Below are 25,159 nucleotides of genomic sequence, written 5' to 3'. Positions count from 1 at the left end.
TGAGGGAAATATGTGGCTCTCTAGCTGCTAAATGCTCTACTATGTTTGCTAGCTAGCCAGTTGCTAATTTGTTTTGTTGTTTGGTGCTGAGCAGGTAGGCAGGTATACATATGGTTTTTAGAGTTGCCTGCTGCTGATGAGACTGAACCAAAACAGTAAAGTTGCAGGTTGTAAACCAAAACAATGCGATTTATTATGCTAAAATGCTAATTAGAGCTGAGGGTAACATAGTCCAGACCCACTGATGATGTAAAAACATTATTTAGTTAAGTTTTAACCGTACTTCAACTTTTTTGTGCCTGAACACGCACCCCTTAAACCTTAGCGCTAAAATATTTTAATACTAAGCCTAACCTGAAAATAAATGATTGGCCTTATGGGGACCATTTATTCAAGGCCCACCAGGTGAAAGGTGAGCGTGTTCCCAAAATATGACTGTGTGAATGGGTTTTTGTCTCATCAATATGACTAAAATAAGTAAACACACACAGCTGCACTCAAACTTACTTCATTTGTTGTCATGATACAACACTTGCAATGACAACTCTTAAATTATTCCTGGTAGACTTTCCCTAAAAAATACTTCACTATAGTATTATTTGCTTTTCAGAATAATGCAATGGTCCAGCCATTGTAATTAAATGTTTGTTGGATTTTTCTCAAACCCTCCGAATCCACTGATTGTACAGTGGTAAATACTGTGTTCTTTGACCCTGCAGGATGGAGCTACCATGTGAATGACCTTTAAGAACCATCCCTTTTCCAAACAGCCAGAAAGAAGAAAATAACTTTGAACACTAACACTGTTACTTAAATCTGTTTCAGAAAAATATAACAAACAGTATGAAGCAAGCCATGTATTGCTCCTTTTGTGTGAGACAGTTTAATCTTTGGGTCAAGCAGAACATTTCTCTCTCAAATTCAGTAAGAGTTGTAGTTTGGTGTAATTAATCTAAAATCCCTTAGACAGACAGATTTTCTTTTTCTTAGATAACCTGCTCAAAACAAAACACACCATCATCCATTCACTACAGTACCTCTCTCCGTGTGCTTCTCTTGTGGTGTCCGGAAAAAGCTGCAGACCCCGTGCGCACAGATGACGAAGATCTCCAAAGGGGAGTCGAGAGACTGGATCTGCTTTCCTATTGTGAGTCCCGTCTTTTGACTGTTTCTTCTCTTTTTGGTTCCTGCACTTTGTTCTCAGCTGTTCTGGGTGCAAGGACCCACACACAACCTTCTCTGGACTTTAAGCGTAACATCGGATCAAGCTATTATCCCAGGTTGGCTAACAGTCCAGGGAAAAAGTATTATCTTATTCATGAATGGACATGCCTGTTTATTGAATGTCACCGTGACGCATGCCATTTGTTGCATTAAAGCCCTCTTTGTATGTTCATAAATAATCCCTCACTTTGTTAACAGTATGGAATGTGTAAGGTGCTCTGCTTCACTTCTCCTTAAGAGCAATGACTGGAGATGGTGGAGAGTAATTTCTCATGAAAAGCTTTGGTGGTATTGTAAGTTACATGGTAGCTCAAAATATGATTTCTTGCGTCAGGAATTAAAATGTTTTAGTACTGAACGGCAAAGGGTTTGAGAGATATTTTATTTTATTTTATTTCCCAAAAAAGGCTGTTAAGAGCACATTGTTAATTTTCTAAATAGTCAGTCATATTTAATAGTTCATTTTTAAAGATATAATATGGCATGACAATGTCAAACTATTCCTTTACACAGAGAAGTACACAGTCAGGCTCCTTTTCCTAATGAACCAACAACACTGACAAGTACTCTGTAAACCGCTTCATGCCTACAGACATATTAGCTTTTCACTTCCAGTGAAAATTCAGTGCGATGGCAACATGCAAGGTTGCTCCTAATGACTCTGTTATGTTATACATGTACAGGGGTAGGGGCTAAATTCAATACTAACCTCCATCGTGGCTCACATTGTTTTCTTTATTATAAAATGAAACATACATAATTTATCTTAACATGTATTAAAGGTGCAATATGTAAGATCTGGCCAAATCTGGCCAGAATTTTAGTTTAAAATGTTCACAAAATGAATTAACACCATCAATAGTAAGTGAAGGAGCCACAGTGATGATGTCATGACCAAGACCACCATCTACTGTATTTCAGAGATATCTACTGAAATGAGCATGCTAACCAACTAGTTGCGTCCCGGACTGTGTTGTAATACCACCTAGACACACTAGATGCTGTGTGACTCAGTGTAGCGTCTAGTATGCCCCCAGTCCCACGGAGAAGAAGAGCTTCCTCCTGAGCTTGAAGTTACGCTACAGCTCCCGACTAAAAAAAAAAAAAAGCTGCCGACTAGCATCACAGAAACGCAGAGATGGCTGAAGAGCGATCTTTATCTCCATCCCGAAGAACCGCTTCGACAAAAAATCACGTTCAATGCCAAAGAAGAAAAACACAAACATTTTCTGTAAGACAGGTGAGTAACATCTAATGTTGGTCTCTAGCGAAAAGTATCATTAGTGCAAATGAAAAACAGTACTGACAAACACTTCAAGTGGCATAAATGTATGATGTTGACGTTTTAGTGATTTAGTAGAATTTAGCCTGTTCCTGCGGCTGTTGTCCAGCTGGATGCGTCAGTAACTTAAGACAAAGAGACTGTTAGATCCAGAACCAGCAGGTTCAGGATCCACTACCTAATATTGTATTTATTTTAGCATATTCATATCTATCCTTACTATTTATTTTATACACACACAACAGACCTAACATGTTTGAATATAAAGAACTTGTATGATCTAAACTAATTGTCCTATCCTGTTTGTCTGTATCAGGACCAGAATTTCTGTCCAGTCATCCCCAGTGATGGACCAGCTCCTGCCTTTTCTTCTGTGTCTGGCCTCACCAATCATCAACCACAGTACAGTAACACCTTGGAGTATTATTCCTACACAGAACATATATTGTCTATACTGTGATCTTTTGCACATCCTGCTCAGCAGGAGTTTTGTCAACACTTTTGTACATAGTTTTTTTTCAATGTTTTATTTTTTGGATATGTGTATCTATGTATATTTATCTTTTTGACTGTTGCAGTATTTTACCTTTTTATTGTTACTTCCTGTTAATGTTTATTGGATACTGCACCAAACAGCAAGCCAAATATCTTGTAAGTAAAAACCTACCTGGCAATAAAACTTATTTCCTGATTCTGCCTTTGTGATGATGTCATCATCCCTTCCTCATGCTGCTGTAGCCTGACACCCATGTGCCATGCAGTATCCCCTTGCCTTCATATTTTTATAGGTAAATAAAAACCTACTGTTAGTATTATATGTACTCATAATTTGTTTCAGTGCTATCAACAATTTTAACTATCAACAATAAATGCACATATAAATAATACATTTATGGAAAAAAATGAACATGGGGAAAACAACAACATGATTAACTGGACAGGGTTGAAGAGGTGAAATGCTGCCCCCTATGGAGGTGGATCAAGTAGCACGATCTTACACATTATACATTTCCAACATGGTTTTTCTTCAAAGTACAAAAAAAAGGGTTGTCTGGAGAGTTTTATTACCATATAACAATGCATGCTAGTCCGATAATATGCTAGTTTTGTTTCTTTAAAAACTTAAATCACTGAGTTTAGCAAACAATTCATTCATTCACAACTCATCATTTCGAGTTTCGAGACTTGTCAGACTCATCAAGTTTGGAGAAGTCATGTTATTCTGAAGTGGCTGGAAAATAAGATTTTTAAAAATTTTTACAAAGTTTAATTAACTTGAAATGAACCAAATTCATATATTCATGTTAATGAGAAAAGATTAGTTGATTCCACTAAATGTATGTATTATTTATTTTACAGTGTACTCAGGGTGCAGTGTTGTATTCTGTCACTGGATAGCTACTTTAGTGTTGGAGGTGAATAAACTATCTTTGACTGTCTGTATTGGTGGGAGAGGAAACTTAACTCTACCATTGTTTGGCTAGTAATCAAAAACTAGTTAGCTGTCGTTATGCTGCTTATTTGTTAAATTATATTTATATTTTATTATTTTTTATAAAGTTAACACAAAATAAATGAAAAAAACATGCTTACACTTCCCTTTTTTTGAGTCAGATAAGGTTATGACATGTCTAGTTAATCAGAACATCTTTTAAGGAATCAAAATCATTTATACTCGTAAGCTAAACAGACTTAACGGTTCATAAAGGTTTTTAGTTCAAGAGATTTCCTCTCTCACACCCATAAACTGTGCAGAGTCCTAGAGTGTCATCGACATCTGACAAAATGTGTAGCAGCTCTCTGTCCTGGCTCCTCTTCTGCCTCATAATCAGGATTTAAACTAATCTTTGCCATCCAAAGCCTGATTAATTTTACCCTGCCTACAGTGTTCGTGTTTGAGTGTGTGTGTCGGCTGCTGCCTGCCACAGTCTCTGGTTCGATTCTGCTACAGGGGGCGCCAATGACAAATATTCAAATTCTAAGTAGCCTTGATTAACCTTTGCTAATTTTTGTAAATTCTAGTTTGTAAATCCTTTTTATTTGGACTCATTTAATGTAAGCTATATGTATTGCGTTAATCCATCTTTGCTCTATCCAATTTATGATGATTCACTTTATAATTGATATGTCTATGAATGAGGGAAACCTTTTTACCCCTAGTTAATTAATGATTTGCTTTTTAACCAGTTGCAAGTCTCTGCAGCAGCTCACTCATGCAAAACTACTGCATAAATTGACAATAGTAACAGTGTAATATAGTGTAGTGTAGTAATATTTAATGTCCAATATCTGTCAAAGCCTGTTGTGTCATTTATTTGTCCAAAAAAGGAACTTGGGGAAACTAAAGCCACCTGTTGGGACGTGCTGCCAGAGATGTGAAAGTGCATATACTTAGTTCTTCCAGCTTCCTAAACCCACCAATGAATTTCTTTATTATTGACTAATGATATAGTGTCAGATATCTCTAAGCTTCTCAAAGCTTTTCCAAAAAATCACCACATTGGTTTTACTACAAGTCTAATGCACCTATGATTACCTGAAAAAAGCCGTATCATTTCTCTCCCCTCAGGACCTCGATGGTAATTAAGTGAGGAGACCATTGCTCATGTGTTGCATTGTTAAAAAAACAACAACAAATATTTAGATCAGAACGTATGTACAGTTGGTTTGCTTCTTTTTATTCATTTCTTTACGTCTCCAATGTACAGTAGTGTTATTGGAAGATAAGATGACAAAAAGGCACAAATTCACAATAAAAGAAAGAAAAACAGGAGACAAGTTAACAGGAGTGAGAGAGAGAGAGTAAGAGAGAGAGAGAGAGAGAGAGAGATTTAACGATTTAAAAACAGTTTGGGACTGTGGAATCATCATTTGGTTTCATACTCTGATTATAAATCGAGGAATCTAACAACAGATATCTATGAGATTGTCTCTGTTAAACCATGTTCTCTCACAAGTTTGTATGGTGTCTGCAGGCTCTTAAAATGGGTCTACTGTCAGTATCTGTTTTCAAACAAGCTTTTTTCTGTGTAGCTGCAAACTCCAACCCTCCAGCACCCGGTCGAAGCTGCTCCTAAACGTAGAATCATTTCCCCTCGACCACCCATCACCAACCACAAGAGGGCTAAATCGAACTCATACCGAGGCTCCACTGAGGGCCGACACCACCAGCTAATTATGTGGATCAATGAAGTGACCCAAGCTGCCGTTATATATGTTCCTTATCGGTGAGAGAGGCGAGTGTAGTTCAGAGACTGACAACAGAGGTACAACAACATTCAGAACAAAAATATATATTTATACACTGTCCTGCCAATGAGACGAGGTCCCTGTGAGGGAAGAACGTGAGAAGGAGAGGAAGTATAGTGAACAGGATTTTTTTCTTAGCTTTTTTTTTTTCCTCCAACTACAAACCACACGGCAACTCAGCTCTCCACTGCTTTGCAGGAGCGTCCTAAAATCAGCAGCAAAATCATCTCTAACAATATGTAAGAATGCGTTTATTGTGTCTACAGCTGACAATACTCCTCAAAATGTCTTATCAGCACTACATTTCAGCAACTACAACTCTAACATATCCTCATATTACCTCTGTAAGAGCAACTCGGTCACTGTGGTCTATGTAATGCTGAAGATCTAGCGATGGAATAAGAGGATCAAGTGTCAAGAGGGTGTGCTGTAGGTCTGGCAGGACAGTCTGGTCTATATATATGTGTTCATCTACATTAATTTATTTACTATTTACAAAGTCAATACATACAGTACATCCACAAATCTCCATGATTCAGTTGGTAGCCCCATCACAGACAGTGAGTGAGATGCTTGATGGACATAGAGAGAGGTTGTGGTGGTGGGTGGTGGGGTGGGGAGTGGTTGGGGTGGGGGGCGGGGGGTTGGGCATCCGGGGCCAGTGTGTTTTCTCTAAAGAGGAGGCAACGGAAAATGCTTAAAACGATGGGTTTGGAACATTAATCTGACAGATATGCAAAGACATGTAAAGATGGATAAAAAGAGTAGATTTAAGTTACTCTACTTAAAAGTTATGAAGTAAGTTTCACCAAGGCAAGGCAGAGCTGTTATGCTTGAATACTTGCCAGTAACTCCCAGAGCAGTTTTTAAAAGGCCTTTTTTTTTTTTTCCTAAAGAAATTTGATTTTGGATTTATTTGCTTTGTGTGATTCAGCTTTAAAAAACAGACCACATGTAGAGGATAATGTTCGCACAGGGCCACTGCTCCAATATGATCTTGTAGTCAATTAAATTATTAATTGTATCAACATGAAACAAACAAATTAAAAAAAGGCTGAATCTAACTAGACTTGTTTTGCTAAAGACTGGGCAATTTGAATTGATAGAGTAAAACGGACCTTCTGATTAATACGAGTGAACAAATGTTGAAAATCTGCTAGAATACACATACATCTTTAAGATTTGATGACAACATGTTTATATGTGACTGAGCATAATTCAAGAGGCCCTGGAAGAGATAATGTCACTGCTGTTCCTTAAAAAAAAGATTCAAATCTGTCAGCAACTTAGGTGGTTCATTACGACGAATAAATAAATATATAGAATAATTTCTTTTCTTCTTTTAAATTCTTCCCCTGACCTTAAGTTTTCAAAAGTAGAGCTTTATATATATATATATATGTAACAAAATAAAACTACTTAAATATTAGGCCAGTATATACTTTTTTATTAAAAACTGTTTTTTGTTAAATATTTGCCAATGGAAAGCCCTTCAGTGGAACTGATATTAATACTGTTTTACACTGAGTCAGATTCCACACAAGTGTGTATGATTATACTTTTCCATTAATATAAATTGTGTACATTAATTGTTATTTTTTTTTAATTAAAAGTAATACGTTTTATTTAATTTATTGATGAATCCAATACAAATAATCAAATTTAACATAAATTAATATTCAGTCATTAATGCAAAATGCCTAATGCAAAAATCTAAATGTGGACCTCAAACTGATAAAATAATCCAAATATATAAACTGTGACTGACCTGTGTCAGCATTATAATAGTGGCCTTTTGATGTTATCTGTTGCTTGCTCTTTAAAGTTTCCACACTGTTAAAACATGTGGAGGATGTAAAGTATTACAAAGGATGGAAGAGAGGAAATTAAAGTTAACTGAGAATGAAGGAGGCCAAACACACATCAATAAGAGAAGGAAGGATAGTGCCTGTTGTTATTACTCCTCTAGCTCCATTTTGTCCTCCCTTCTTTACCAAGCCAGCATCAGATCTCTTTAAAGACACGCTACTGTACATCACTCATGTACACTCATGCATATACTGAAAAACCACACCGTTACAAAGAACAGCCTTCAGATTCCAGCAGGAGAAAACCCACCTCATCCAAAGACAGACACAATAAAACCAGCATTTAATGAATGATAAACTAACCATCCTTGACTTTCAGCTTGGACTCTGCTTCAATCAAACTGTTGTCACTATAGGAACAAACTGTAGAGTAAGATAAATTTGCGATGATAAAGGAGAGACCAACGTGTCATGGTAGTTATTGCTATCGCTGGATAATACCATTTATCCACTGGAGGAATGACAGGATGGGTGACGGGGCAAAAATTGATACAGAACGCGTAAAGTTTAACTTTCAAAGAACAAGTTATCTATCTACAGTGAGCGGGCAGGGCTGTATACCTCTAATGGCGGTTGATGTTAAAATCACAGCCATGATGAAGAGTTTTGCCTGTAGACAGAAAGACTGTCAGACAAAGAGAAAAAAAGAGACAATCCCACACTCACATATGGCTGTTCCAGCTGTCTTGCTATTTTCCATTTTATCTTCTATCTTAGTAGACTATCTCTCTCTCTGTATGTGTGTGTGCATTACTGTATATTTATATACAGAGGTGATCTTCAATCACTGCACTTTGAAGGGATTCTGTTTGAACAGCCTGAAGAAACTGAAGAGCTAGAAATGATCTGGTGAAAGAAAACTGAAAAATATGGCTACAGACGCTACACCCACATACCCACACACACACACGCACATGCACACGCACGCGCACAAACAGAAACGTGCACACACAATCTCACAAAGCAGCAGAAAAAGCCAATGAATGCCTCGACATGTTAACGGCGATACTGGGAAAAGAATCCTATCTGATAGGTCAGGAGAATAACAGAGACAACGTAACACTCGTAGCACAATCCCGACCTTGCAGCTGCGGCTTGTAGATTTGCAAATTGATTTGAACAACAAAAGGAACCACTGCATAAAGCATGACACAAGTGGAGAGAAGGGGATATAAATCCAAAAAAAAAAGAAAAAAAGAAAAAAAAGGATCAAAATGCAACACTGAGCAGATATAGCTTGGTCTGGAAAAATAAACATCCACAGACAAACTTACGGACAAAATCATTTTAAAAACCCTGTTTATATATATTTATATATATATATATTTCAGTACAATTATTCAGCTCCCCGATATACTGTATACTGTATATATACACATTGGGATATCTTAAATAGAAATAAATCCTAAATTGCAGAGATAAATTTCACTATTCTCTGTAGTTTAGAACGGTTTAGAGACTGAGAGAGAGAAAGAGAGGACTGACTGACAAGATCTATAGTGTTGCTACTGGAGGCCTCAGAGCAGTTAATAAGACGGGGACACTGGATGGAAAAACAAAAGGTGACGGGTGGGACTCAAAGGAGGTGGGATGGGGTGGAGGAGATCAGCTGAAAAACTGGGAGTACACTGGGTCCAGGTCCCTGAAAACCAGATTCAGATTGTACTGGGGGAGGAGGACTTTGGACCGGCCGGTCAGGTGTTGTATCAGTTGGAACAGAAGGAGGATGTGAATCCGCTGGTGTCTGGGTATTCTGGTCTGAAAGAGACAGAGAGCGGTAAGAGCATGAGCATAAGGCACCAATAAGCTTATTTATTGGCTTGCTTTTCTAAAACGCAGTCAGATTTAGAGCCAGACTGTAGCCATCTCTTAAAGCTACAGTAATCAATATTGTCACATAAACAATGGATCAAATGATTGTTTATAATGTGAAAGGGGTTGGTGACAAACCCACAGATAATTTCCCCGTACGTCACAGAGCTTTTTTTTTTTTTTTTTTAGCATCTTTGAGCTCATTGGTTGCAACGTCGCTGTCTTTTGATTCACTCTGGCTCTAATCAACCTTGTTTCCAGCTGCAGCAGACTGTTATTGGCAAAAAAGTTCTGAAGACCGACTGTGAGCCTCCTGCCCAACATCGAGCAGCAGGCAGACACAGTTAATGACTATCTGGTGGTGCATTTAGCAGCTAAAGAGGCGTTTATCTTTCTCAGGAGTTGATGGAAACCAAAACAAAGTTTAAAGGAGACTCAACACTGGATATGTGAATATCATCTGTCTGTTCTGCTGCTTTAGATTTGGCCATAACCTACGATAACATCCAACATGTCTTTTGCATTTCTTTGCAATCATCAATATCATATTGATTATCAGCCGGCATAATGTATATGCAGTGATACTGATATATTTGTAATGAGTGAAAATTGACTGATAATATCAGCTATGGTGAACATTAGGGAATGAAGTAAGTTGTCAAGTAAAAATGCCAAAAATGTAGTTCAAGTTTATCAAATGTGAGAATTTCCTTCTTTTTTGTGTTTTATTTCATTGTAAATTGAACATCTTTTTTTGGACTGTTAATCTAAAGATATTAGCTTGGGCTGAGGGAACTTGCAATGACCAATTTTTCTTTTTTGTTCAAACTTTGTAGACTGAATAATCTATTAGCCAAAAAACAAAATCAATAGATGTTTTAAAAGACTCTACACAAAGACAAACAAAAGAATTCCAAGGTACAATGCTATGGTGCACAAAACACTCACCTGATGAACAGCAGCATTCACGGTCTGACACAACCTCAGTCCTCTAGAGCCACCATCCCTTTCACTGGGTCCTTGACCCTCATCTGACACACAAGACAGTATACAGAAATGATGTTCACAGCCCATCCTGTTTCAGGACTCTCAGACTAGGATTGAATTGCTTAGTTTTACTAATGTATTAATATTTACTTATAACTTATTTTGAAGTCAGATCTTCAAAAGTGTGTCCGCTGTCCCCAGCTTTCTTGCTTACCTCATCTAGCTCCTTGCGCGTCTCCTCCTCCATGCGGCGAATGTCTTCCATGTTCAATTCAATCCACTTGTCGATCCAGCAGAAGAGCTGACGATGGAAATTAGTGAACAAACGCTTCTCTTGCTGAGGACAACAGCAGAAGGAAGATAAAGTCAAACTGTGGTTTAGAGAAAGTGGATTTTTTAGGTGCAAATGATAAATTGAGGCAGTTTGATCATCAGAGATGTTTAATTTCATCCTGCTTTTCCCTGTTTATCCACTAGAGGCTGGTACAGCGCATACATGTGTACACCATGATAGTGTGTGGTACTTTTCCACCGTAATGATCATAAAGTGACAAACTGGTACGTACCACTGTCCGAACTACAAACAAACCTTTTGAATGAAGTTCTCCACTTTATTTTGCAGCCCCCACCACTTGAATTTGACAGTGACCAGTTTGTAGGCACACATGTGTGGGCAGTCTGTCTTGTTAGGAAGTTCCTTCTGCAATTGCACAAATACAGGAAGTTTAGAAATGTTAACAAAGGATAATGGGCTATAATATGGGGGTTAAAAAAGAGGCTCAAAAATTTTCCATTCATATGTATCAGTTACATTCATTGCAATAGTCATTAATGTCTTCAGGAAATACTGAGGTCTTGAGTCCTCCCCTATCCCCCAATCAGGTTTGACTAGACAACAAGTTTGTAAAACATTTGACTTTTTCATATATAGATTCAGATAAGTGTTAATTGTCTGTAAATTTTATTTCCCTACACTACGTCTTTTACTGTAAAGCTTCTACCTATCTATCTATCTATCTATCTATCTATCTATCTATCTATCTATCTATCTATCTATCTATCTATCTATCTATCTATCTATCTGACTTGCACCAACATGTATTGATGCAAGTGAAGTTTTTTATTTTATTTTGCAAAGCAATAATTAACAGTTATGTAGTTGGAGGTCTTTGTTTATAATGTGGCTTCAGACATGTCTCGCTGTACCTTCCAGTCTGGTCCTAGAGGGCCTCGTCCTGTCTTCATCGACTTGAACCTGCACGGGTCCTCCTCATGCTTATAGTCCTGTAGGGACACAAGAAAAACCAGAATGAACAACATGGATAAAATGACACAGAAAGTAACACATCTAGTTTCCGTAGTCATCACAATATGGATCTTAAATTTAAAATATTCACCTTGGGCTCCACTTGGCTTCTGTCCGCAATATCAATATAGACTACATCCACCTTTTTCCAGGTTTCTGCATCCAAACCATGTACCTGAAGCAGAACCACAGAGCACAGCTTAGATACAGACACAAGTCTCTGCAGGCAGCACCCATACGACAGAGACGAGACCACAAGGCTCAGAATAAAAAAAGTTTTTGAAAGCCCATATGATGCAAGTGGAAACATGGAAAATTATACTTGGCCAATACATTTCAAGTAAACAGAGTTAACCACACAGCCTGCAGTAAGGAAATGGGCAATGAACAAAAAGCACCCAAATCAAGTGGGAGATTCAGTATGATTTTAAAATGAAACATTAGTGGTGCAAAATAAACACTTCTCTGGCATGTGCATTGTTTAAAGTCATCCCAAATACAACAAAAATGCTCATATCAAAATTCCTGACGATGCTCACATACACGCATACGTACACGCCCTCTGTTAATTAGTGTCTTTAGTAATTACATTTTCAAGGTGTCCCATGTCGGGTTTGTGCCATGTCTCAATCTTGATCAGGAAGTTATCTTTCATATACTCGTTCTGCAGAGAAAAGGGAAGGAGAGACGAGAGAAAATACATTTGAGTCAGCCTCCTGCTACATACACACATACCACCACACAACACACACACACACGCACACACACACACGCACACGCACACGGAGAGACACACACACAAAGTAATGGTGTCTGACTGTCCCTGCTGGTGCTGTGTCACTGAAAGAGATCAAATTTCTTTCTCAACTTTCAGGTTAATTTGTTGCCTCTATGGCCATCAAAGTCTGCTGTGTCCTTGGTGTCGACATACATGAAATGTATAAGCACCAAAGAAAAAAAATACTTACAGTGATAACTGCGGAGCCAGATGAAAGAATGTGGAGGAGCAAGTAGAGGGAAAGAAAAAAATAATGCAGTTAAGGAACATATGAGTAATGTAATAACTTTTACAGTGTTGGACAACGTTCAGAGGCCAAGGGGAACTGTTGGGAACAGTATTTGTCAGTGCGTATTGTGTGTGTGTGGGTTCAGATTGTGCCTTTGACTATCCCATGTGTTTGTATGACAGATGGCTGTCAGGCAGCTGGTAGTGTGTGTGTGTGTGTGTGTGTGTGTGTGTGTGTGTGTGTGATCACAGCCTGAAAGGCTCAAGTGATTGCATGGCTCTTCTCCCTGGACATACAGTAAATTATTCAACTACTCTTCCTTCAAGGTGAGAGAGAGAGAGAGAGAGAGAGAGAGAGAGAGAGGGAGAGGAAGGTACCCAGAGAATGACAACTGCTTGGACAGATCCGCATCTATGTGACCTCTAAGTAATTTGAGTCAATTGCATTCACACTATTGCAGGAGGATTAAAGTGCACATGATTGTGTTTAGCATCATTACTTCCCTTTATACTGAATCAACAATCTTGACAACAGTTATGGAAGTCCTGGATTGTTGGTTTGATTCAGCAACTGCTTAACTCCTGTTTGATGTTTATTACAGGAGAGTTCTCAAATACCAAATATATCAATATGTGCATATTCAGTTATCAAGGTGGGTGTGATTGCAGCTTCCAGAATTACTTTGAGGCATTGGAAAATGGCTTTCAAAGACTGGGTAAATGCAGTGGTAGAGATTCAATAGCATTCTGTGCGTCAATAGAGTAAAAGGTAGTTTGGAAGATGAGACTTCCACCAGGGACCTCTTCTGGGCCTTTATATAGATTGATGGAGTTTAGATTTCAAGCATAGCTAAGGAGTTCCTGTGAGTCTGACATATTTTCTCTTACTTCTTAGAAATAATTTTATTTATTTCACTCATCTTAAAATACTTAAATGCCAACAATGTCAACGACTGTCATGTTGTGCTCTGTGATTCACATAGGCCTATGGCAAAAAAAAAAACAAGTCATGGCTTGGGTTTTAATTTTAACAGGCGCCATAGTCTGAAAATAATGAGAAAAATTTAGATATATAACACAAACTTCAGATATATGTCATACAACATCACCACCATAATAACTGCTTTTCCACAGAGCTCAGACAGATGACACTGTGGTCATTTTTGTGTCAGTAGAAGGTTTGTGTGTGTGTGTGTGTGTGTGTGTGTGTGTGTGTGTGTGTGTGTGAGAGAGAGAGAGAGAGTGTGTGTGAGCTACCTGTGCGACAGTATGGGTATGCGTTCCAGGCTTTCTCGTGGATGTTGAGAGCTGAAGCTGGAGCCAACATTCTGACGAATGATGGCACTTTACTGCAGAAAAGGGAAGTGAAAAAAGAACACACCATCGTAAGTTTAGCGGTACTTAAATGACTAAATTTGCTCTTCTTTAACTACATTTTAAACAGGCGATATTAGGTAAATGGGTTCGATGCATAGTTAACAAAATTAAGATTTTAGTGCATTAAGGTGTAATTTTGGGATAAAGTCTGCATGTGTGGTCAGTAAAACAACACCACAGACCACTGTTAATTCTAGACGGGTTATTGATGCTGATGTTTTTATGGATCACATCGCAAGAATGGGCTCAGACACAAGTCCTGCCCACATTCTTGCCATAACCTTAGCCACACCAAACCTTTATCTGACCCAGTAAACTGTAATCGTAAACTAATCCTAACTATTTACCTATTAAATAGTAACTAATTAACCATCTTGGTGTTTTTATACCTAAACATAACCATTTAGATTCAGCAGCTGCTTAGCATTAGCCTCTTGACATCATCACAGTGATTATGTTTGCATGCTAACATTAGCATTTAGCTCAAAGCAACATGAAGTACAGCCTGACATAGCAGCTAGCATGGCTTAGTGCTACTTAAACTTTGGACAGAGCAAAGTTTGACCCTGATTTTTTGTGCTAAACTAAGTTAACCTGGCCACTGGTGATGGCTTTATTATCCCATGCAAACATGAGTGTGCTATCAATCTTTTCGTCTAACTTTATTTAGGTATGCAAACAAGCGTATTTCTCCAAAATGTTGAACTAGTTGTCATTCTCAGCTCGCTAGGCTGCATGGAGTGGACCAGGAAAAAGACTTTAAAGTAACGGACTAACAGATTGAAGCAGAAGAGTGTATGAATGAATAGAGAGATGTGCCGTTAATGGAGAATTGAATGAAGTAGCCATCCTGAGTGAACTCTCTGCGAGGCTCTTGCTCGTCTGAAAACTGCTTACCTCTGCAAATGGTAGATTTTGTGTGTGTACTGTCCCTTCTCGCCGTCTTTCTCGTAGGGCTCATTTTTTAGCACCTCAACTCCTTCCCCTCCACCTGTCTCATTCTTACTGGCCTCAGCCACAGAGTACAGCTGGCCAACCTGGTACTGGAAAAGAGAAAGAGAGAGAAAAAACAGGTTGGGCTGAGGTAGAACTTGTGTTTAAAGAGAGATATAAGGAGGTGCTTCCCTCAAGCCTGCCTTAATTGATACATGTTGGACTCGCCATGTGTTATCCTTGTGATGAGTGAGCTTTCACAGTCTCAGTCTTCTTTTTCTCATGTGTGTTATCAGCTCAACTATTTCAATCTTAAGTGATGGATTACTTTGTCTTCTGATCCCTGATCGCTACGTTCTCCTTCCCTAGTCCCTATATCCTGATAATCTCTTCCATACACTCTTGTTTGTCCTCCTTTTCTTCTTGTCCCTTCTCTACTTTTATGTTACGCCCAATTTGTTTACTCTTTCACATCCTGTACACTTTCTCCCACTCTCATCCCTCTCTTCCCTTCATCCCCCATCTTCCTGATCCTGAGTGTACATGTGAGTGTTCAAACATAGGACAATGGCTCCTTTCATTTCTTAATCACCTCTAATCCACCATATAACCTCTGCACAAAGCTGGACCGGAGCGCAGACACACTTACAACATCACAAACATGAAGCAAGTTGATGTAGTAACAATCACTCAATTATTTTCACAGATCAGAGATGAGTTATTCCTTCTTTTCCATTGTTTGTTAATGTAAAACATCATTCTATAAAATCAAACCACAAGAATAATGTATGTTAAACAACAGTATCCCAAGTTGTCTACTTGTACACAAAACCAATAGGAACTAGAGAGGATTTGACACTGAAATGTTTGAATTAGTTTAAAACTCATCAGTCATGTTGAAGAAATACAGGCATTGATTTTTGTATATTTCCTTTATGGGGAGTTTCACAGAATGTGTATTGAATGCCCCCCTGCCACCTCATGACCCTCAAGTGAGCCCTGAACATTTAACCAATAGTCACTTTTAAGGAGTGTTTTAAACGGACAAAATAAGGGAACCGAAATATGGATTAAAAAAATAGCACCTGTAGCACAGGAAGATAGTATATAGCCAATGAATAAAAAAAGATGAAAAAACAACATCATAAAGAATTAGATAAGTATTTGAAAAAAAAACATTTAAAGGGGCTATTTGTACATTTCCTCTGCTGCCGAACCTGGTTTCTTGCCGGTAGCAGGTGGTGTTGACTGTCGCTTGACAAAGGCTTTGGCCATTGTTGTGTTTAAAAGACAAGAGATTATAATATGCCCTTTAAGCAGTGCAGCGTCAACAGGGCAGATTGGAGGTTACAGTGAGTCGCTTTTGGAAAGTGATGAGACGGGCCAGGGCTAGCTGGTTAGCGTGTTAACTTCAGTAGATGACAGGACGTGATAGAGACAAAGCATTAAAATTGGTATTGCTTTCCACGACTGGACACAGCTCTTGTTGAATGTTGAATGTTGCACAAAAGTAGCAATAAACAGAAATGGAAACAACTCTTGTGGATTTTGTGGATGAATGTAGACTGAACTAAAAGTCTGTGGTGAAATTGGTACATCTTCATCTCCTACAATGGATTTATCCTTAAGCTAGATGTCAGGAATGGGACGAAAGGGGAAGAAAAAAACTGAACAGAAGAGACTGCTCCTTTTTAACCATGACCCTTTGACCTTTTGTGTGTATTTAAAAGGTTACTTCTCTGCAGCAACATCAATAAAAGACAAAAAGGACAAAGACCCAGACGAACTGTGCCAAACTGGTTTAAATGACCTTCATATAATGTGGACACTGATGTTTTGGAAAGGAGGAATAAGTTTGGCCATGATGGTCTCTGGGGTGGTTTCAATTACTGGACACCTGGTAAGCAACAGAGAGAGAGAGTCAGATTTAAACTGGAGACTGATTCCCTGAAATCGGCTGCACGTACCTGCACTGCCACCTAAATAAATGGGATAGTGGAATAGCAAAGCCTCCAGGTAACAGTGGTGGACAAATACAAGTCAGCCCAGCCTTATGGGGTGACTCCATGTCCAGGTAATAGAGTGGAAAATCAATTTAGTAAATTGTCTAGGGGTTTCAACAACTGGAAAAATCGCATTCAACAATTACTCCCCCAAACAAAACCATTGTTCGAATATATTAAGCTATTGTCATCCTTTGTGAAAATACAACTGTTGAGCTTTTTGGAAGAATCTTGAATTGTGGGCAGAAAGCGAGAGAGTCAAATCGAGGGATGGATTGAATCATTACAACCTTAAAGTGTTTGGGCAGATATAGCAAACCTCCAAATCTGGTATTTGGTGGCAAATAGATGAGGACTGCCGCTTCAGACATCAGAGAGGGAGACAGAGAAGACGAGGCTCTGGAGGAATGTGATGTGAATGGCAGAGGGGGAGAAAGGGGATGTTACTCAGCTGTCCTCAGGCTTTGTAGATCACATTTTAGTCAAATAACTCTCTTTTAGTATTTTTCCAGCATCTAATGGTGACATAGCATGCCGACCGCATGGGGCACCGTTTTCAGGCCTCCTGCTTGAGAGCAAACCTGCCTCATTATGTAGAGATATGACTAAGATAACCGCAAATAATGAGAAGCAATATGAGCAGATCTAAAGCCTCTATACGCCAGAGGAAATGCCAGCGGAAGAAGTCACTGAGATATATATTGCTCCGCCGCCGGCCTTGTGGTTTTCAGGTAGAATGAAAATGAAAATATACGACACCGGAAGATGTTCCAAATAATTCCTTTATATACATGTGTGTGTGTAAATAATATACGGTAAGATATAGACGATGTGTCATCCTAATCTAAGCTGCAAACTTTGAGCACTCACTGGTGTTTTACACTCATGCTTGAGACTGTTTAGTGAGTGTAAGAGCAGATTAAGTGCTTCAAATATTTATCTTGTCATTAGTAAACAGCATGAGTAGAATGTCTCCACTGAAAGTAGATTACTCTCATTTAAGTGCAAATAATCCATAAACATAAAGCATGGGGGGGGGGTACACACGATGTCATGGAATAGTTTCAGGTGACTCATTTGCAATGCAAGCCTGAATAGAACAGCAAACTGCAATGGAAATGAGGATAACAGCGGGCAGAGAGAGAGAGAGCGAGAGACAGAGAGAGAGAGAGAGGACGAGGATGGTGAAGAAATGTACTGACAGTGTTGATTCAACAGTCTGATTGTAACCTTATTCAACATGATTGATGCTCATTAGTTGTTTCCCAGAGTGATCACCGCTGCATTTTTTTCTATGCAATGTTTCTGTGATATATCACTCTGAGAACAACACATATAAAAGTCCAAACATGATCCTAAAAAAAAAAAAAAGAAAAAAAGAACAGCTTCAGCGATGGCAGGCAGATGTGCTTTCACTTCTCCGAATAAAGTGAACCAAGGAATCAGATAAAAAAAAGTTGAGCCTGGAGCCATCTTAGCTAACACACACATATATATACACACACACACACACAGAAACACGCACACATACACTGAAGTATACTGAAATGAAACGTACCTCTTCCACAGAGATAGGAAGAATCACTCGACTGGAAGAGAAGGAAAAAAGCAAGTTACTCAACAAAAAATCATAAAGGAACAATCAAACTTAAACTTTGATCCTCCTGAGCTGTACTCGTTCTATCAGTTTGTGCTTGGAAGCTCAGCGGGGCATTTTTCTGATGTTGGTGGTCTTGCAGACATGAATTAAACTCAAAGCAAATACAGTGAGCAAAACAGGACATCCAGATCCAGATGTAGTTTCTTCACCTTAAGCTGGATACAGCTTTTACTAGTTTCGTCTGTTCTCCCCGTGGACGATCCTGTGACGGGATTGTTGTTTAAGTCTGTAATACATTATTATTTTTAACCTGACGACTTCAGTTACTTTGTTTGGTTTTGACGGTCCATGTACAGCACGGTGATTAACCTAAAAACCCCTACAAACCGAGTAACTGAATTCATTATTAGCGTCAAATGTGACACTCATCATGCTTCAGTTTGGTAATAATGAATTTTCTCTGTGAACTGGATTAGCCTGGAGAAATCCCGTGAGTGACACACTGACAACATGAAGCGACATCTCTAATCGTTCAGCTCCATATACAGATGTGGACGCTAATTATCAAACATGCGTCTTTTCCATGAAGCTGTTTGAGGGGACTCTTCAGATAAACCACTTCACAGGTTACATGTTTTTAGAGGCTACAAAGAGTAGTCTTCAGTATCTTTGCTAAGTAAATGACAAGGCTACCTTTGTATTCTTTGGCATGATACTTTATTCTTTTTTATGAACAATAATTATAATAATAAAATTTAACGCCGATTCCAAAGAGAACAAAAAAATCAATCGTTAAGTATGAAATTCACTTTGACACTGTGACACTGAGTCATCAGGAGAGAACAGACTATTCTTTGCTATTAGGATAAGATGAGAATATGCTTTACTGAAGAAGGAAACGGTCACGATCAAATGCACGAAAAAAGAAAGAAAAAGAAAAATGAGCTTGGTTTTTAGATCATTTGTCTGAGCAATTATTTTATTGATTTTTAACTGGTTATTAAAATGTTTTTACATAATCAAGGCCAGGCCTGGATAGATTGCAGGATTATCACTTTTTCTGTTATTTATTAGAGTTCAAAGCAACTTTTAGTTATTTGTTACACTGTGTAAAATGTAGCACTTTGAACTACATCTCGTAAACCAATCTCGACCAATACAAACTATTAATTTCACAACCTAATTAAAGATACTATGAATGCTGCTCTGCCCTGTGCTAACCAACTGTCTGCTTGCTCCATGACTGCACTTACCTCATGATCATGTGTATTTATGCTGTGTTTTTTAGACCGAGCCCTGTGATCATTCAAATTTGTAATTTTATTGTTTTATTTTCTTAAGTTACTTTTTATAATTATATTGATATTGTAACAAAATAGTGCTTGAATGTTTGTGCAAGTCAGGTGACCACCGGTACCTCCTAATGGGAAGAAACCAACTACGCATGTGGCCACTTGTTTCTCTTGGATAGATAAAGCTTACCACTGATAAGATTATTCATGTACAAATAGCATTTGGTGGTTCATGTGTTCCTGATGTTTTGTTTGTCTCAACCATTTTTCCATTTTATCGCTGTGTTTACAATAGAGTGTTGGGAAATGGAGCTGGCTAACAAACGGCCACATCAGTCGCACAACAACATGATGACCTCTGTGCCAGCAGGTCTTTCTGAATAAGCCCAGGGACAAATTTGTTTTTGTTCACTTTTTTGACTGGGTGGCGACAGGCCCAGTGAAACAGAACCACCTAATGTTGCACTTACTGAGTCAGTGATCAGTTGCTGTGAACATCAAGATGCATAAAACAAACCCCTTGTGTTGTTTAATTCTCTTTTACTCACAGGAATGAAGAGTTTTTGTTGTACACCCACTCATACCCACAGTATGTCACTGTGAAATCAGATTTACTGTGATCTGATCATCACTCTTTCGCTTTTTAGGTAACAAAATCTATTAATGGAAAACAATGTGTTGATTGACCCTTTAAGTTATTTTGCTTTGGCATAATGTCACAAATGTAGAAACACATTAACATTCCTGTGCAAGTAAATTAAATATGACAAAATAGCAAAAGAAACCAACTTGCTTCAAGGTAGAATTATGTTATAAAAAAAATTGTTGACAACTTTATATTTAGGAAATATTAATGGTGACTGAGAGCTCAGGATTAAAAAGCCAGAAAGGTTTCTGAGCTCTTCACAGATGTCGAACTCTTTGCTCTTTTCGTGCCACATAATGCACATGTACAGTATGAAGCTGTGTTGATTGTTTCGTAATTGTGTGATGTGTGCACGAATTCACATCACCCTGCGTCCCACTCGCCACTGAATGTAATCTGGCACAGATTACCAGCCAGACATTCGGTCGGAGACCAGATGCTGCAAGGAAAAGGCAGGAAGGAAGTGAGAATCACTCTGTAGATAAAATATTATCTAGGCCTATTATATTATTGCACACCTCTTTACAATGCACATATCTCTCAAAGTGAGTCTTTTGTGTAGCTTAGCATGAGGTAAACAGAGTAAACTGTATGTAATTTGAATTTAGATAAGTAAAGTCACCTTAATGCTCTCGCTCTGTAAATCTCCTTGGTCTAAAAGTCTTGACGGGAATATCAGGTGTCGTTCTGTTGCTTCAGAAAACAAACACCCCTCTCCTTCTCCTGCCTCGCTCATCTTTTCTGTCTTCTCCTCTTCTCCATTTTTTTTTTTTTGTTCACTCTGTCTTCCTCTTTCACTGCTATTCAGTCTCTTCACCGTGTCATATATTGCACAGTGTATTGCTGCACACCTGCCAAAGCTCATGAGAGCGCATGAAACAAAGTGGATCAGAAGTTATTTAGGTCAGTGGTTCAGGTGAGCACCACTGAGTCAAAAAAAAAGAAAAAAAAAAAAGCCTGTCTGCACTACAGTAGGACATGGATCAATTCACTGTCTCTTGACCCCCACGATGGTATCTTGGTGTGTGTGTGTGTGTGTGTGTTTGTGCGCATGTACAAGCCTCTTCGTGTGGCCATGTGTTGACAGTGTGTAAGTGCATTCAGCATTTAATCGTGACCGATTTAATTAATTTCCAGGCAGACTGCTGAGGCCCAGACTCTCCCTAATCACTTCAGATCTTTAGCCAATGCCATCACTCTGATCCTGGGCTTTTTTTTTTTTTTTGTGCTGGGCCATTTATTGATTAAATACATGTGGTGAGAAACCAAGACAATAATCAATGTTGATAACTGTATGCCCATTTAAGCCAGACTCTAAGATCAGATTGGTGTTATTTTTAACTGGAAGCTGCTTACAGATGAAATTCATGCTAATTTACAATAGCTAAGCTCTGACCTGACACTACAATATAACAGATGAAAATGCATATATAATAGAAAAACTGAAGGAAAAAAAAAAAACCAAGATATATTTAAAATATAAAAAAGGGGGTGGAAATCATCTGAAATGATTCTGCAACACTACAGACAGATGAATATTTCTACAGGTGGGTCTCAACCACCTTGAGGCAAAAGGAGTCTGGTCCACACACTGACACCAGTTAAGAGCATGAAAATGAAGGAGCCACCATCCTGCCTCAAGTCGACAACCATGACTAATTTGAGGGCCAATATCTTCCCAAGTCATCTGCAATTCATCGGCCTTACCATTATTCTAACCAGCAGCTGATTGTGTGTGTAGGCCTCAGTCAGGTATCCTCACAGAGGCCTGCAAAAGCAGTGTGCTAAAAAAGCAACGTGTCAAAAAAAATCTCTCTCTTTGCACGCGAGATCCCACTTTATCTGCCATTCCGTCCCTTCAGTCCAGCTGTCAAATTCTCAGAAACGCCTGACTGGTGCGTCAAAACCTCGCCATTTGCCTTTATTTGTATTTGTATTATTATTTTTTTTGCCAAAAGCTTTGCGCCCACCTCCCTTACCTGCCCGCTCCCACCCCTTCTCCCCTTGAGCATCCCTCCACTCTTGGTCTCTACACACCTCGCTATATCCCCATTCCTCCGGAGGCAAATGCCGGAATGCTCCATCAGTCGTTTCACCTTCACAGCGAATCAATAACATGGCCACACAGCGGCTTACAGGGATGGACGCTGGCACGGCGCAGCTTACACCCGCCTTTTCTCCCTCAGCACCATCTACTCCTACCGAGCATCCGTCATTTTAGCACCAGAGCAAAGGGGAATTATAGGATTCGCCACAGTGAAAGCCTCCCGATCTCACTTGAAGGCTTGTGATGCAAAAAATGTGAAGGGCACAGCCATGCCTGCGCCGGCTGCTGATGCAACTACAGCCACAGCCGCTTTATTATCTCTCGGTCAATTCAGCCAATGCTTTAGGGTGATGGAGAGTCGTGAGCATGAGAAATGATGACGGACACGGAGTCGAGCAGATACGGGATGTCGACATCACCCCGGCCGCACTGTTGCAATTCCCCTCTCGGGCGACTGGCCACAATGTCAGCGCTGCGAAATCAGACGGATAAACGCGCACACATTCTCCCCTCTCTCTCCCTCACACACACACACGCGCGCACACACACATACACACTCCCTCTCTCGCTCACACATGCACACACAGCTACTTACAATTCCTTTATGAGCATTTTTTGGCGGTGCAGTAGCCTATATCTCAGAGGGGAGCAGCTCAATACAGGTCCAGAAACAGGGTCGATCCCTCCCTCCGTTAGTCTCTTCTTTCTCCGCTCGCTTCTCTCCCACCTCTCCCCCTCTATGTCATTCTACCTCCACAGTCGCTTATTTTCTTCAAATTCACTTCCTGATCGGGGCCGCGGCGCGGCGTTGCTGTTGCGCGCAGAGCACCGAGGCCTGTGCAGAGCAGACTACACACAGAAAAGGATGGTTCACAGGGAGCTGGTTGTGGTTGTTGTTTGTGATTGGTTAATAGAGCTGAGCCATAATGACTGAAAGGGCCAAACTGAGCCTAATTAATAAATCTAAGAATTTACAACGCGTAGAAAACTGTTTAAGTCTGCTGTTTGGAGCAGCTCATACTGACAATTTTTCACCCCATACGACTAAAACAGCCTTTTAGCAGCAAATTAAAAATAAAAATAACAGAATAAACAGAAAAACTAAATAGTTTTAAAATAAATAAAAATAGATGATAAAATAGCCTAATGGATAGATTAGAATAAAGAATAAAGTTCACATTCAAGTGTTTTTAAGCTGTAGATTTGTACAGCTAATAGGCTACTAATAGCTTTCTAAAGCTGAAATGAAATTTCGTTTCTAAAGGAATGGGGTCCTATATCATATATCCTAACTTTATTCAACCAGAAATGATGAATTGGATGAACAAAAGCTTGGAGAATCACACATAATTTAAGATTGATATAAACCCCCATAAACATTATATAGACTACCATAATAAGAGATGGGATACTCTATAACAACAGTGATTAAAAATATAAAAAAACAACCAAGCATCAGACAAACCGCACGAAATAAAGACATATAAATAAAATCATAATGATAAATAATACATAACAGGAAATAGCAAGGCTTCTGTCGTGATCCAGGCCAAATGAGTCCCCCTGAACCGTTTTTCTTATGAGTGTGCTACACCCTCTGCGTCATCGCAGTCACGGTGACGTAGAACCGTGGCTATTCACCATCAGAGTATATATGGGCATGGCACGGGGACCACCGGTGATGGCACAGACGCACGGTGCGTCAGCTCTCTAAGCCCCTTAAACAAAGTCCCCGCATCTAACGTGATTATTTGCATACAGAAACGCCAGACCCACTCCAGACACCTGCCACTGCTGACTGACATGTCATCGTTTGTTTTACATGACAACGACTCTCAAATACGCTTCCTACAGCGATCACATGTGAAGTGTAAGATGAAATCGTGGAGGAAATTACGCGTGTACAGTCATCCTCTCAGGCAGATGTGTCATTCTCTCAAGGACCCCTGGAGGCACCCTGGCCAACACTTTGCTCCACCATGCACGGGGTCTATAGGATGGTGCTGGCGCGTGATGCGATGACAAGGCGTCACAGGTCCCTAATCCAGTCCCACGTCCCGAGGATCGCGGGATGTGATTGCGTGTGTGTGAGTCTAAAATTATGTAACAGCGCACTGCTGCTGTATTTATAGCGCATCTGTATCCGTCTGCCAACATCCGCTTATCATCCCTCTGTCTTCTCATTGGAAGGGCCGCTTAGTGCGTCTAATAAATGTAGTATCTATCTATCTGTCTATCTATCTATTGATGTCATCTAACATCATCAGGTTTTCATTATAATTCCTACTAAAGATAACTTGACTTGTAGCCTATATGTCAATGGGAATAATTACAAAAACAAAAAAACATTGTGTTATAATAAGTTTAATATGCATGATTATGATTTGCCTGTTTTGATAGAGTGCGTTCTATTACTGTGCCTTTTATCTTTCCCCCGTTTGTCTCATTGCTTTGTATGATCTGATCAAGCAACAACAGAGAAACCCACTGTGGCTCATTATTTAGAGGTGTATGGTCAAATTGTTCA

General features: G+C 39.2%; 1 protein-coding gene across 1 annotated transcript; it reads right to left on the bottom strand.

Moving 5' to 3' along the window:
• Positions 1–8,793: 8,793 nt before the first annotated feature.
• Positions 8,794–23,378, bottom strand: LOC111234434 (phosphatidylinositol transfer protein alpha isoform-like). Its single transcript, XM_022762524.1, has 12 exons — positions 23,228–23,378; positions 18,606–18,636; positions 15,009–15,154; positions 13,992–14,083; positions 12,697–12,704; positions 12,318–12,392; positions 11,820–11,903; positions 11,629–11,706; positions 11,012–11,122; positions 10,637–10,759; positions 10,384–10,466; positions 8,794–9,381 (listed from the first exon to the last, which is right to left on the bottom strand). Exons 1-11 carry the CDS (start codon positions 23,242–23,244, stop codon positions 10,419–10,421), a joined length of 813 nt encoding a protein of 270 aa, XP_022618245.1. The 5' UTR covers positions 23,245–23,378; the 3' UTR covers positions 8,794–9,381; positions 10,384–10,418.
• Between the last annotated feature and the right edge of the window lie 1,781 nt (positions 23,379–25,159).

The sequence above is a fragment of the Seriola dumerili genome, unplaced genomic scaffold (assembly GCF_002260705.1).
Source record: "Seriola dumerili isolate Sdu_G_001 unplaced genomic scaffold, Sdu_1.0 BDQW01000449.1, whole genome shotgun sequence".
NCBI classification, from domain to species: domain Eukaryota; kingdom Metazoa; phylum Chordata; class Actinopteri; order Carangiformes; family Carangidae; genus Seriola; species Seriola dumerili.
Note: the sequence above shows the minus strand (reverse complement) of the source record. Positions and strands in the feature narration are given on the sequence as shown.

Bases quoted from the DNA above. Each gene is read 5' to 3' on its own strand.
- LOC111234434 (XM_022762524.1), bottom strand. The intron at 15,155-18,605 runs GTACGTTTCATT...TCTCTTTTCCAG, and splicing joins TTCCTATCTCTGTGGAAGAG to TACCAGGTTGGCCAGCTGTA. The intron at 11,904-12,317 runs GTAATTACTAAA...GTTCTGCTTCAG, and splicing joins ACATGGGACACCTTGAAAAT to GTACATGGTTTGGATGCAGA.